At 34.6% G+C, this 14,025-nt stretch overlaps 1 protein-coding gene across 1 annotated transcript in view; it reads right to left on the bottom strand.

Moving 5' to 3' along the window:
- Positions 1–14,025, bottom strand: part of LOC117173234 (cysteine-rich motor neuron 1 protein) — a 175,931-nt gene that overhangs the window by 121,677 nt on the left and 40,229 nt on the right. The window contains exon 4 of the mRNA XM_033361696.1: positions 4,471–4,595. Within this exon, the coding sequence (XP_033217587.1) occupies positions 4,471–4,595 (125 nt within the window). The remainder of the gene's footprint in view (positions 1–4,470; positions 4,596–14,025) is intronic.

A 14,025-nucleotide genomic window follows, 5' to 3' on the forward strand; every position in this document is an offset into this window, starting at 1 on the left:
ATATACATATATTATTCATGATAATATTATAATTATGTTATATTATAAAAGTCTTATTTATATCTTCATCCGCATTTGAAAGAAATTTAAAAAATTGGCGATTTTGAAATTCATCTTGTTTGGATAAAAACTTAATTATTTGGTTAAAAAATTAATTATTTTGTTGAAAATGTAACTATTCTCTAAAAAGTCCTCTTTTCTATCAAAAGTTGAACTACTTTGTTAAAATTTGTATTATTTTTATTTGAAGGTTCATCTCTTTCGTTGAAAATACACTTTTGAAACTGATAATTAAACTATAACATTTTCGGTTAAAAAATCATGTATTTTGTTAAAAATTCGTCTTTCTTTGTAGAAATTAAATTGTTTTATGGAAAATTTATGCTTTTTGATTAAAAAATACATTTTGCGGATGAATTATCAACTCTAAATATTTTTTGGTTGCAAAGCCGTTTTGTTGTAAATACAACTGTATTGTTAAAAATTAAAATCATAATCTTTGGGTGCAAAATTCGATTATTCACTTAAAAGTTGAACTACTCAGTAAAAAAATTAAACTTATTAAGGATTCATAATTATAGTTGCAAATTCAACTATTTGCCTTTAAATTGGGTTAAAAATTCAGATTTTGTTGTAGATAATACTCTTTTTGACTTGAACATTAAATAATTTCTTTAAAAGTTCATTTATTTTGTTGGAAATTGACCTTGTTTGGTGGAAATTTAATCTTTTTGGTTGAAAATGTATCATTTTTAGTCAAAAATGCAATTGTTTAATTGGAATATCAACTGTACATCTTCTTGGGTTTAAAAGTCGATTATTTCACTAATATTTGAACTACTTTGTAAAAAAATTAAATTTTTTTTCAACAAGGTTTTTTAATTATGGTTGAAAATTTAACTATTTGGTTGAAAGTTTAACTCTTTGATTGAAAACTAATATTTTTCGCTTCAAAATTCAACTTTTTGTAGATAATTCCCCTTTTTGACATTAAAATTAAATAATTTTGCTGAAAATTCCTGTATTTTGTCTAAATTTGAAACACGATGTAGATTTTTGCAGATTTAAAAAAAAGCTTTTTGAGAATTGTAAAATATTTAAAAAGAATAACAGAAAATTTTGTGATTGCTAAGAAAAGTGAAAATGATTTTTTATTTTGAAAAATTAATTTAAAGTGAGTATTTGAAAAGATTTTAAAAATAAAAAACAAGAATCAGGACGATTTTAAGGCAATTTTCTTACTTTGCAGTTTTGTTAATTTTAGGGAAAAAATCTAATTAACAAAATATATCAATTTTCAAACCAAAAATTAACTTTTTAACAAAATAAATTAATTTTTTATCAAATAATTGGGGTTTTAACTAATACAATGTACAGGATAAAGTTGCAAAAAGTATAGATTTTCCATAAAACAATTTAATTTCAACAAAGAAAGTCGAATTTTTAACAAAATACATGATACATGATACAAAATACATGATTTTGCAACCAAAAATGGTATAGTTTAATTGTCACTTTCAAAAATGTATTTTCAACGAAAGAGATGAACCCTCAAATAAAAAAATAGTAATAATATTAACCAAGTAGTTGAACTTTTGATAGAAAAGAGGACTTTTTTACAAAATAGTTACATTTTCAACAAAATAATTAACTTTTTAACCAAATAATTGAGTTTTTATCCAAACAAGATGAATTCCAAAAGCGCCAATTTGTTTAATTTCTTTCAAATGCGGATGAAGATATAAATAGAACTATTATAATATAACATAATTATAATATTATCATGAATAATATATGTATATATTTATATATAAATAGTATTAATATTTATATAATTTATATTTTATACTTGAAATAACGAAACCTTAAAATATACGCATATCAAGAGGCGCGCGTAGTATTCAAATCACGAGAATCGCCAGCATCGAAATCTGGAAAGATTAAAATCCCAATCTCTTGATTTTATTTCATAGCAGATAGAGATATAAATAGAACCGCTGAAGTGTTCCGAACGGCAATCGTGCACCTTCGAGTTTTCAAATTCAGAAGAGGAGAAATGGGTTGCGCGCGCAACCCAGCCATTTACATCGTGTCATACTATATTAACACGGAGATAGACCTGTGATAGTATTGGACCACGCTTCGTTTCAGATCTGGGATCACTGGCCCGGCAAGACGGCTTGTATGAAAAAGCATTGGAAAATTGAATCCATCCAGTGGCAACGTGACAAATATTGAATACTTCTTGATCCCCTTTTTGTCCTCCACATTTGAATCTCCACAAAAGTAGAAGTTATCTCTTAAATTTGGACTCTTTCTGTACACAGCGATTATAATATATTTTTGAATACTTTTGGATACCATAAAGCGACCAAGGAATAGACAAATGTTAATCCGTTTTAATTTAGCACATTGAGCTACTTTTATTTACTGTTTTTTGAATTAAAATGAGCTTTGAAAGGGATTACAATCTTATAATTTTCGCCGCCTAATGAGGATTTGAAAACAAAGAACAAAAAAGGCATTCTTAGTAGTTCAACATTTTTAATACCTTTTAATGCAAGCCTTCTTACCGGGTGAGCATTTAAGGGCCCTTTTTATTTTTCAGAAACTGAGCCAGCCCTATATTTCTCACCAGTATACTGGTTAATTCTTATTCAATAACAGAAAATTCGATTATTTTTGCTCAAGTTAACATTTTTGTAAATGTAGAGTTAAAATACGACAAATGTAATTTATTAATGAAACATTCTTTTTAAACAAAAATTAAGTATTTTTTATATAAAATCTACATGTTATAAACCATGTTATTATGTTATTATGTTTAATCACCATGTTATAACCATATTATAAATATTGCCCTATTTTGCTAATATCTTCGTAAAAACTAATTTTTCTATATAAGTATATAAAAAAAGGTTGTTATTTTTGAATAACTATTAGATGAAATAATAAAATGATAATAATTATTATTAATTACGACGATATTATAAAAATAAATCTTTTCCCATGCATTTGGTCCATTGTTTTCCCCTCAATAATAAAAAAAGTGAAATTAGCTGGTGATTGAATTGAAAATACCTAATCCTTCAGTTATCGGCAGTTACGTCGCAAAGCCTTTTTAATAGAAATCTTCGTACATTTAAAATCATGGAGAAACAACCAAAATAACAAAAACTGACACAAAACATACCAAATGACTAACGCAAAATTATCTTTTTGAGTAAAGTAAAAGACATTTTTAGCCAAAAATTTCTTTTACTCTATTTAAAAAGATAATTTTGCCTTTACTTAATTCGTAGTTTCATAATTTGATCCTTTTGAGTGCTTCTGGTTCAATGCAGGTTTAATTAAAAGTAGATATTCACCGTTAGGGTGCATTCGGATCTTGAAAGTCAAGAGTGGTTGACTGTGGACCTGATTCGGGTTTGCCTGAAGTTCCCATCCCGTGTCATATTCCCTCTAGTTACAAAAAGAAATTCTTTTAAAGCGTAAACGGAATGTCTGCAAGATAATCTTATATCTTGCAAATATCTCCCCGTATTTTCATTATAAAATGGACCTTCAAAGCAAAACGATATTGGGTCAGAACCCTTTATGTCCCAAGATATCATAGAAAACGTAAATTTCATTATTTCTGGGATATCCAATTACCTCTACGATGTCCTTAAACATAATTAGGACATCTTCAAATATACTTTTTTCGGTGAGAAATGTTTCTTCACTTAACGATTGGCGGGAAGGCGAAATTCAAAACGTCATAAAAATCTACATATACATTGAATATTTTTTTGCATGTGACGAAAAGTAAAGTTTCTCTCACTTTATAAGTATGGTTAGAAATATCAGAATTTTCTCCAAATGCACGCATTTTCGATTAGAACTGTATTTTGTACAATTAGAGAAAAATTTTGAAATGATTGAATTGGACATGCAAAACATGATATCTGTTGTAAAATAAACACATTTTTCCGCGATATCTGTGGGACGTTCTAAAGGGATTCTACATATATAATAAGTATAGATATAGGATACTCTAACGATATTTTATTTTGTTTTGTTTCGTCCTCCAATTTTATGAATATTGGAAAATTCTATTAATGAAATGCCAAGGGAGATCCAACCTTCCATCCTGTAATGTGGATTGTACGATAGCCTTCGGGTATCACAAAAGTGTAGGCCAGTGTATACTATAATAATCCTTAAAACTTCTAGCAAATATTTGCAATAATCGTACATTTTTTCACAAATGTTTAGGAACTGAGAAAAGCTTAAATTAAAGATAACTTTGATGATGATGTTATTTTCGAACGAGGGAACCACGAGGGGGTCCCGCAGGATTTTCAAATTTCCGTAGTAAAACCGTGAGGATTAAATAACACGAGGATTTCCTCGATGATTTTTTTAATAGGGAAGTTTAAGTTTGTTCTTCCTGTCATGTTGAAGTTATAATAATATGTATTAATTCACCTTCATTACATTGCGGTATATAACCACGCCCCTTCCTCTCGGAAACGCTCATCAGTTCTGCCAACATCCGGTTCCTATGACAAGAGCTCAGGCCTTGTGGAATGCTGCAAACTCCAACACCACACCTAGAACCATGTGAAAGGAGTGAGATAAGTATAGAGGTACTGTTGGATGAAAGGAGTGGGACAAAAGGGCAGTAGCATGAGTGACGAAGGTGTTGGGTAAGATGGAGAAGAATAAAAGGGAGGAGGAAGAGGAATGGAGAAGGAACACACCGAAGAACAGGGTACTCAACACTGTTTTTGGCTAGCTCAGGTGCTTTGCGCGGCCGTTCGTTTTAAAACGCATTTACAAGTTTTTCATGAATCGATGGTGACATAGTTGTTTTTACTCGCAGCAAGGGAAAGGGTTCGCTCGTCCTTTTAGGCCCCCCCCCCCCCTCTGCAATGATAATGCAGCATACTCTGAGGGGTTTCCCAGTATCCCAAAGTCACCGTTTAAGACACTCAGCTGGGTGTCATACAGCTTTTAGCACGGTTGTTACACTGTTACGAGGACGCGTTCGGTATATTTGCCATAGGCCCTTCTGTTTTTGCAGCCTTCTATAATTAAAATTTTCACCATATACTCCTTTGATTACCACAATCTTATGTTACTCTAGTCAATCACCTAACTAAAAGTATTACTCATTATATCTTAAATCTTTTACACACTTATTTCAAAACCAAACAAACTCGCACAACTCAATAAACCTACTTTATTTTCTAAAGCTGTATTACTCAAACTTGTCCATGCGTAAATTAACTTGGACGATAAATTTATCAAACGTAACAAATAATTAGTGGCAGAGGTAGGATTAATATTCACTAATTGTTGTTAATTTTTGTTGTTGTTTTTTTCTTGAAAACACAAAGAAATTTTTTAATTGTTTTTCGACCATGAAAACCTGAGGTCGCATGCAAGACTTAAATGGGCTAAATCCAGCCTGGATCTTAGTCCTTTCTAATTTAAAATTAAAAACAATTACTTTATTGTTTAAAAGCAATCTATAAATTCTTTGCTGTAATTTTTCAAAATAAACACTAGAGAAAGTGAGTTTATTCGCTAGAAGGGTTAACAACATTACATTCTAAAGAATATAACAAATTCAAAATTGAAAACAGGCCTTGATTTTAGTGAATAGGCCGAAATATACATTTAAATTAATTATAAATATTTGGAATAGGTAGTTTTTATAACTTAACGAATACCACGCTATCGAAGTATATGTTCTACTACCCACTCTGCTCTGTTTATTTTTTTAAAACAAATTCTTAACTTAAAAAATGGCGTCCTGAATTAATTGATTTAAAGAATGTTACATTTTTTGGAAATGATAGAAAACTCTATTTCAATTATGAAAAATAGATATCTTTGAATAATATTATTAAACTAAAAACCTGGGCGTTCAGAATTGGGCCTAAAATTAATTCAATTAAAGAATTAAAAATTCCAGTCTTAATGTAAGTTAAAACTTAAAGTCATTCCTATTGGAAATAGGCAAATGCTGAGAACACAATAATCTGAATTTTTTACCACAGTGGAGAATTTTCCATCTACTACTAGTATTAACTTACGAAAAAGAAATAATCCGGCAGGAAAAAGAAGTTGAAACAGATTCAGCAATCGGCCTTGAGTTAATTCAATTAAGGAATTAAAAATTATAGTCTAAAAGTAAATTAAACTCAAAGACGGACCCATAGAAAATAGGAAAATTCTTAGAACACAATAATCTGAATTTTCTATGTACAGTGGACAATTTCCCATCTACTAATATTAACTTACAAAAAAGAAATAATCGGGCAGAAAAACAAAGAAAAATTAAAACAGGTTCAGTTCTAACTCTTTGTCAACGTCAAATTCCTCGCTAAAACTTCCGGGAAACACGTTTTCAGATGTTTCAAAATATTAAAAAATAATTCTCAAAAAAGCCGATAAAATCGTTAAAGTTGATACTACTCGGAGAAACAGCAATCTTAACAGACCAGCCTAAAAGAAAAATTTAATTATATATATTGCTGAAATAGATTTTCAGTCAAGTACGCATGCAAATGAGCAAGATCCAAATGCGGTTCATAATACAAATAACGTAGCTCAAGCAATCGCCGACACTATGCCAATTCAGCAGGCAGCTACTTTCTTCCCAATGTAGGTCGGCAGAAATATTCTTACTATAAATTTTTTAGAGGACATCGCGAACGCCGCAACAAACGTTGAACATAAAAGAAGTTTAAAAATAACTCCTCGTCCCAGGGATCATCTCGAATAACAATACTTTGATAACCCCCATCCTCACTGAAGTCATCATCGGACATCAACGGGAGTGATTTGTCTATCATGACCACTTCCGTTAATGAATCTAACCTATTGTTAACGAAGAAGATATCATGATAAACGTAAGCCCTTTTGCTGAAACTAATAAAACAGAAATATGTGACCCCGAAAAGAAAGTTTAGGACTTACTCCCCTCTGATAAATCAATAAATGAAGCAGTTGTTTTCAAATCCGATACGAAAACAATAACAGTATACGCTATATTTTACTTATGTTTTAACATGATAATAATCAAGCGCATTACAATTAAGTTCACATCATTGTGGAGATCAGGTAACGCTGTACCTGAGAGTGACCCTGATGACTAATTGCTGTTCGGAATAATAATAAATAAATATTCGGGCTTGCACTTTATGAGCGGTTCGAGGCAGTCGACCGTGGGTGTCGTTAAGTGTACCCACATTTTGCAGTCGCTCAATTAAGTGTTCTTAGTTGCTTGAATTAAAACAGTGCTATAATTATACGAGGAGTTCCTTAGAGTACCACAATTGGCGACGAGGTTAAAAAATAAGATTAAATTCTAAGAGCGGATTAAATTCTGCCAAAGGGAGTAGATTAAATTCTGCCTAAGGGCGTAGATTCAATTATGCCGCAGGGATTAGATTAAATTACGCCAAATGGAGTGGATTAAATTTTACGAGAAGAATGGTTTAAGGTAAATACTGAGATATATACATATTATAAAAGAGGAAGAGCATACTGGGATGTATTGAATTCTACCAGAGTTAGTGATTAAATTAAATTTGGTCAGGTTATGAAGTGGTTTAAATTCTACTATAAGAATGGATCAATCTTCGATTAGACACTTCGCCTCTGAATCCATGGATAGGGCTTTGCTAGCCACAGAATGGAGAAAATGGGTACGTTCAGTTAAATTATTTTTCGAAGCCGAGGAAATCACAAATGTAGTAAAGAAGAAGAATAAATTACTACACCTTGGAGGCCCGCAGTTACCGGAAATTGTGTTTGGGCTACCAGGGGCTATTGTAGACTACGATCCGGACGAAAAAAAAGACGTATTCGAAATTCTAGTTGACACCTTTGATAGACATTTTTCACCACAACAAAACTCATTTTTTGAAAGACACATTTTTAATGGCATGAAATCTGAGGACGGGGAAAATCTAAACAAATTCCTCATAAGGTGTAGACTAAAATCTAACAACTGTTCATTTGGGAATACTGAAAAGGAAGTATGGGAAATCAATATCAAGGATAAACTAATTGACGCATGGGCACCGGTCGATTTAAAGAGAAAACTTTTGGAAAAGGAATATCCATTGAATGAAGTGATCGAACAATGCCAAATATATGAGCGAACACGAAAAAAAGTAACATTATGCAAAAGATGGAACCTGTGCAATTAGAAGGCACTGGACCACAAATCAACCACATTGAGAATTCAAAGAAACGCAAATTTGGCAAGACCGGAAGACATCCAAAATGTTCTCGATGTGGAAATAAGAAACACAATTCCACGGAGGTGAACATTTGTCTGGCCATAAATATGAAATGCCACCAGTGTGGTCACATAGGACATTTTTCCACAAAATGTGGGACTGGGAAAAAGGGCCGATTTAACTACCAGAACACATCGGTTCAACATGGCGTGACAAGCATAATAAAATCCTATGCTTACAAGGACACGTTAGACGTCAAATGCAAATTTACGGCACGTACATGCGTAGAAAATAGCCGAGAACGCATAGAATCGTTTATGGTAATTAAAAATTGACCGATATCCCTATTAGACAAGAAGACAGCAATCTCTCTTGAAGTTTTGAAATTGAGAATAAACCAACGACAAGAAAATACTAAAATTCGCGATATCAAAGTGAAACTCACAGATAAAACCGGTATAACAACCGTTCCGAAGAATTCCCATAGCTGTAGAAGCCAAGGTAGAACAGAAATTAAACGAGGCACTTGCCAATGACTTTATAGAAAATTCCAAAGATTTCACTAAGGGTGATAATTTTTAAACAAGACGGTGACATCCGAATCTGCATCGATATGAGAAGAGCTAACGAAACCATTTTGAGGAAAAATTTTCCACTACCCACTTTTGATTATTTCATGACGAAGTTGAGAGGAGCCTGATACTTTTCAGGCTTAGACCTGGCCAGCGCTTATCATAAGTTAGAACTGGAAGAAGAAAGTCAGGCCATTACGACATTCATAACGCACAAAGGATTATTTAGATATAAACGCATTATGTTTGGAATAAAATCAGCCTCAGAAGTATTTCAAAAAATATGTCAGACTATTCTCGGCCCATGTAAAAACTGCTTAAATTATCTGCATGACATCATTATATAGGAAGCAACCGAAACTGAACACGAAGAGTGCTTGCGGGGAGTACTATAAGTGTTAAAAAGTCACAGTGTTCTCTTGAATCAAAATAAATGCGAAGTTAAGACAGAGTAGTTGAAATTCCTGGGTCACACACTGACATCGTCGGGAGTAAAGCCTAACCCGCAGAAAGTTAAAGTTATTCGCAATTTCCGCGCACCCACAAACAAAGAAGAAATAAGGAGTTTTCTAGGACTTGTAACATACCTGGGAATTTTATACCAAACCTCGGCAATCTTACGGATTCGTATCGACTACTTATAAGGCATACATCAAAATTTCAATGGGGAACAAACCAACAGGAAAACTTCCAAAAACTTAAAAGGAGAGATAGAGAAATTGCCTACAATGGTGTTTTTTTTAATCTAAAGCTACGCACACAGTTAATAGCTGATGCAAGCCCGATTACTTTAGGAGCGGTTCTGCTGCAGTTTGAAGTGGTGAATGAACTACGTGTAATTTCATTTGCAAGTAAGATCCTCACCACCGTAGAAGGTCGATATTTACAAACTGAAAAAAAAAGCCTGACACTGGTGTGGGCGGTTGTAAGATTTTATTTTTATTTGGCTGGAATAGATTTCGAATTGGTGACTGACCACAAACCTCTGGAAGCGATATTCAAGCCTACCTCAAATCCATCCGCTAGAGTAGAAAGGTGTCTTTTAAGACTCCAGGTTATCTAAAAACCAGGGAGGTCGAACATTGCTGATCCCTTGTCAAGGTTGTGCACACTTGAATCCGACGCAACCTTTGATGAACCGAACGAACACCATGTACAATCAATCATCCAGGAAGCAGTCCCCAGAGCATTGTCGCTCTCTAAAATCATAAGTGGTAGCAAAACAGACACAGAAATGGCAAAAGTCATAAGCAAACTTGTAGACGACTCATGGACCAACGGTGATAGCAGTGCATTCTACCCTTTTTGTTTTGAACTTACCAGCATTGGATCGTTACTCCTTCGAGGTAATAAAATTGTAATTCCTACAAAATTGCGAGGTAGCGTTCTTAAACTAGCACATGAGGGCCATCCAATAGAAACGGTAATGAAACGCAGACTAAGTTCTAAAGTATGGTGGCCTCAGATAGATAGAGAATCTGAGAATCATGTTAAGCGTTGCCACGAATGCCTATTGGTAGCACAACCAAACAGACCAGCACCGATGACTTGAAAAAAACTTCCAACTGGTCCGTGGAAGTATCTGGCCCTCGATTACGTGTCAGGCGAAGCGTACCAGGAATATCTCTTAATAATTATTGATTACTATTTGCGGTACTTTGAAGCCATATTTACGAAATCTACCTCATCAGCAATTATCATTCGATGCCTAGAGGAAATGTTCTGCCGGTTAGGCATACCTAAAACTATGGAAGTAGATAATGCTACTAACTTTAACAGTCGAGAATTTAAAAAGATTCTGCGAAACAAATGGCATAATGATGTACAATGTCACACAACATGGAATAACTTGAAAGTCACCATCCGAACTACTTTTCAACAGAAGAATTCCAGACAAAAAACTCGGTGTAGAGGACATAAGCACAGAGGGATTAGATGACAAAGCTTATGATCGGCACCTCACGAGGAAAGAAGCGGGATAAAGGAAGGAAGACATTACAAGAGGAGCGAGGATGGATCAAGTTAATCAAGGAGATCAAGTTTTAGTGAAGAATACCGTTTTCCCAAATAAATTAACACCTAATTTATAAACACGGAGTGTAACGTACTAAGCAGAAACGGGAACGAAATTGACCCTTTTCGGAAACGGAAAAGTTGTTGCACGAAAAATGACACATGTAAAAAAGCTACCACGAGAACAAACGCCAACCACGGTTATGTCAACTGCTGCCTCAACATCATCAACGCCCGAACCAGGATTGTCAGCGAGCAGTGAGGATCATCAAGACAGATTGGACCCTAAACCTAAAATATCGGCTGCTTCGCTACCACATGTAGCAACACTGAATCTTGTAGAAAAGAAGGCATATGGAGATCAGGTAACGACGTACCTGAGAGTGACTCTGACGACTAATTGCTGGTGGAAATAATAATGAATAAATATTCGGGCCCGATCGCTATGAGCGGATCGATTCAGAAGACCGTGAGTGTCAGCGTTAAGTGTACACGCATTTTGTAGTCGCTCCATAAAAGTGTTCTTAGTTGCTTAAAGTAAAACAGTATTATAATTATACCAGTAGTTCCTTAGAGTACCGCAATCATAAAAATGAAGGTTAATTTATTTTTATTTTTACTTAGAAATTTGAAGAAATTTAAAATGTTGTAGACATGATAAATTTAGGTGAACGAATATTAATGACGTTGTGATATTTGCCTAAATCATAATTTTAACTAATTTCGTTCATATTATGCTTTAAAATAATAACAAAACGTTGCACTTTCATTGATCGACATGCTGATTTTAATTGGTCATATATTATTACCACTAAGGTCTATTTTTATTATGATTCAACATAATTGTAACTTGATTCATTTCCATTATGTCTACATGATAATCTTAGATTGCTATATATTATTAGCACTCTAGTTCATGTTTATTATGCTTTAACATAATTTATGTCGACATGATTAGGGGAAATTTTAAACACATGTTCCCATCCCTGCTTTGAAGTGGCATAATAAGTTGGCGCATGTCATATACACTATTTTTGCGCGAACGATGGACTTTCATCATATTTCACGAACAAATCCGCCTACATACACAGACCTATATACACATAAACATTAATAAACAACGAAATGTGTACTAATTGCATATGACAAGCCTTTATATTTTAAATGGCTTGACAGAAATGACGTTTTACCATAATGGTATTTAATTTTTTATTTTTTATTCTACAAAAGCTACTCCATCTATTAATAAAGTACATAATTTGGTTCGTAATTTTATTGGCATGTGCTAAAATCTTTGTCTCTGCCATATTTTTGTTAGTAAATTGCAACAGCAGGTATGCCTTTCTCTATGATTTTATTGTTTCATAAACTTACTCTGCCATAAAGTCCTAGATCTCAATAAATTTAGCAGGCGAGTATTAGTGTAAATTCGCACTGCAGAAAATGACCCTCTGGCACAGTAAATAGACATTATGTATAACTCTGATTCCCATGTCTCATGGCAAAATAAGATTTTCGACAAAATTCATACTTGTCAATTTATAAAAATCCCCAGTGTACCTAAGAATTATATATATAAAATTATATATATAATTAAAAGTTTGCCATAAGCACAACCGCAGGATTTTGCCGGGAGTGGGTGCTAATCTGAAAAACTGCACCTGATCAGAGGTTTCAATATTCGGCGACCACCTTCACGGCGTGATGCGTAGTATCGCTGAACAGAAGACTTAACATGCATGCTTTTGTTCATGGGCATAACCTTTCGTGTCCCGATATCAAGGGATCTGAGCTCGTTCTTCGTCCATGGAACCACTCAAATTCAATAGAGTACTACCGGGATGGCAAGCATGTTCGTTGCAGATACTTTGTTCTTCGCCGACATTTCGGAAAACCAAATCTGCCGGATGAGACGTTTGTATCTGCTTCTGAGAGTATTCTTTATAGATATCTAATACTGAATGCGACTCAGTGGCACGCCCTGGTATGTATAAGTCTCTCCAGCGCATAGGTGTCGTACAGAGCTTCTACGAACGAGCGCAGGGTCTTCAGGGATACCATTAAGTTTTCCTCGCTTTAAATAAACCTTGGCGCATTTGTCTAACCGAAATTCCATTCCTATTTCCTTAGTATATCGTTCGAAAGTCCCTAGAGCTACGTCTAGTTGCTCTTTGTTTTTAGCATAGATCTTAATATCGTCCATGTAAAATACATGAGTGACCTTGTAATTTCGATCTGCAGGTTTGGCGAAAAAGTACCCGTCGAAATGACACAGTGCTCGAGATAGTGGCAATAATATGAGGCAGAAGAGGAGCGGGCTCAAAGTGTCGCCCTGAAAAAAACCTCTATGAAAGGTGACCTTGTTAGTTGTCACACCATTTTTTTCCAGACGAGCTAGTAAATCTCATTTTCCAAAGCGGAATTAATCTCTCTATGTACCTCACGAATTGCGGATGAATCTTTAAGCATTCCTAAAGACAGATGATAAGTCTATGGGACGTCGAATCGAAAGCTTTCCGATAATCAATCCAGGCCATCGATAGGTCACGCTGGTAGAATGCTGCATCTTTGCAGACACATCTATCGATGGGCAGGTTCTCCCGACATCCGGCTACGCCTTTCTTTGAGCCTCGTTGTTCATACATTTCTTTCCACACAGGTTCAATCGCCCGAACATTTCTATCATTTAGGATAGCTGTGAATATCTTATAATTTCGAACCTTGGCGGTAAAATTCCTGCTAGATGCGAAGTAGTCAATCACACACTGAATGCGGGACACGTCTTGTCTTGTCGAGCCTATCATTATGGCGAGTTGATGCATTCCTCTTTTGGTCTTATGATCAACCGTTGGTTTTGTTTTCCGGTTCGCATCGACCAAAGCTCTCGCCGCATTATGCACGCAACAATTGACAGTCCAGAGGTCGGATTCTTCGAAAAAATGTCAACGAAGCTCGACATCCAATTCAGCCAGATCTTTAGACTTGAGCGAAACCTGGGTGTTGGTGTTTCTCTGTTGCCGACTTGTTCTGACTGTGGTAGACTAGGCGTTTCGCTTACGTAGCCCCTTTTTTGGATTAGTTCGGCATGGTTTCGCAGACGCCGAGGCGAAAAGTGCGATAGCTTCGGGTGTTTTTCGCACCACCGAGCATGCAGTCGTGCCATGTAACCCCGTACAGTTGCCACACTTGCATCGCAG

The sequence above is a fragment of the Belonocnema kinseyi genome, chromosome 5 (genome assembly GCF_010883055.1).
Source record: "Belonocnema kinseyi isolate 2016_QV_RU_SX_M_011 chromosome 5, B_treatae_v1, whole genome shotgun sequence".
Taxonomy (NCBI): domain Eukaryota; kingdom Metazoa; phylum Arthropoda; class Insecta; order Hymenoptera; family Cynipidae; genus Belonocnema; species Belonocnema kinseyi.